Genomic DNA, 1,254 nt, shown 5'->3' on the forward strand with positions numbered 1-1,254 from the left:
TAGGGTCCCGACCTGAAACGTCAGCTTTCCTGCCCATCTGATGCTGCCTGGCCTGCTGTGTCCCTCCAGCCCCACGCTGCATTATCCCTGACTCCAGGACTCCAGGACTCACCTTGGTTTCGAATCCGGTCAGGAATTTCAGCTGGATGGATTTGTTCAGGACAGCCTCACGGTCCCGGTCCGCTGCAGAACGGATAACCTGACCAAGCAGAGAATTCCTCAGTTAATCACAACACATCCCAACTCCAACAGGGTCAACACCCAAAACCCGCCTCTTATAACATGGAACTATAGCTCCCTCTACACTGTCCCCCCCCCGCCAATCAAACACTCCCCAGGACAGGGACAGCACGGGGTTAGATACAGAGTAAAGCTCCCTCTACACTGTCCCCCATCAAACACTCCCAGGTCACTCCCAGGTTAGATACAGAGTAAAGCTTCTTCTACTCTTTTAAACCAAAAGTGAAACTCCCTCTACACCAACACCATCAAAATGCCGATGATTGGTAGACGAAAGGTGGTTAGGTACAGAGTAAAGCTCCATCCAGCCTTTTAAATAAAGTAAAGCTCTCTGTCTACACACCCCACCAACTCCTCAGTGAAACCCCACAGTCAGCTGAATGGATAATCTCAAACTGGTGTTTCTGTCATTCTTAACACACTCGGGATTGCCCATCAGGTGCTATCCAATCTCACGTCACATTACTCATTGATTTCAATCACTGAAAATCTACGTACGGCTATCCTCTGATCCTGAGAGCCGCGACAGAGCTTACAAACAAAAAAAAATTTATATTTTAGTCTCTGACGCTATTGTCTTTACCACAATGATACAGTTTCATCTAAAATAGTAGAGGGCCAGGCAGTCCGTACCTCAATATATTTGTCTGTAAACGTTTTATCAAACTCCCGAGTTGCTCCAAAGTCCAGCAGGGATACCTTGAGAGATCAGACACAGTTACAATCATGACATAACTAAATATGACAGGGTATAGTACTCCCATCCTCACCCATCCTTTCCATCTGACGTGACCCAGCAGCCTGGGGGGACGGGGTTACTCAGAGAAACACAGAGTTTCATCACACCGTTCGTCAGAGCCCTCCCCACCGTGACTCACCCCCACCTCATCGACCTTTCCTGGGGAAACTTTAACCCTCTTTAACAGGGGCCCCCCGTGGGGAGAGACTCCCTCTTTGACAGGGGACGCCCGTGGGGAGAGACTCCCTGTTTAACAGGGGTCCCCCGTGGGGAGA

At 49.5% G+C, this 1,254-nt stretch overlaps 1 protein-coding gene across 1 annotated transcript in view; it reads right to left on the reverse strand.

Annotated features, from left to right (window-relative positions):
- Positions 1–1,254, reverse strand: part of LOC125487654 (atypical kinase COQ8A, mitochondrial-like) — a 21,831-nt gene that overhangs the window by 1,369 nt on the left and 19,208 nt on the right. Inside the window, exons 9-10 of the mRNA XM_048619617.1 lie at positions 874–939; positions 113–199 (exon numbers count right to left, since the gene is read on the reverse strand). Coding sequence (XP_048475574.1) covers positions 113–199; positions 874–939 — 153 coding nt within the window. The remainder of the gene's footprint in view (positions 1–112; positions 200–873; positions 940–1,254) is intronic.

The sequence above is a fragment of the Rhincodon typus genome, chromosome 43 (genome assembly GCF_021869965.1).
Source record: "Rhincodon typus isolate 14 chromosome 43, sRhiTyp1.1, whole genome shotgun sequence".
In the NCBI taxonomy this organism is placed as follows: Eukaryota; Metazoa; Chordata; class Chondrichthyes; order Orectolobiformes; family Rhincodontidae; genus Rhincodon; species Rhincodon typus.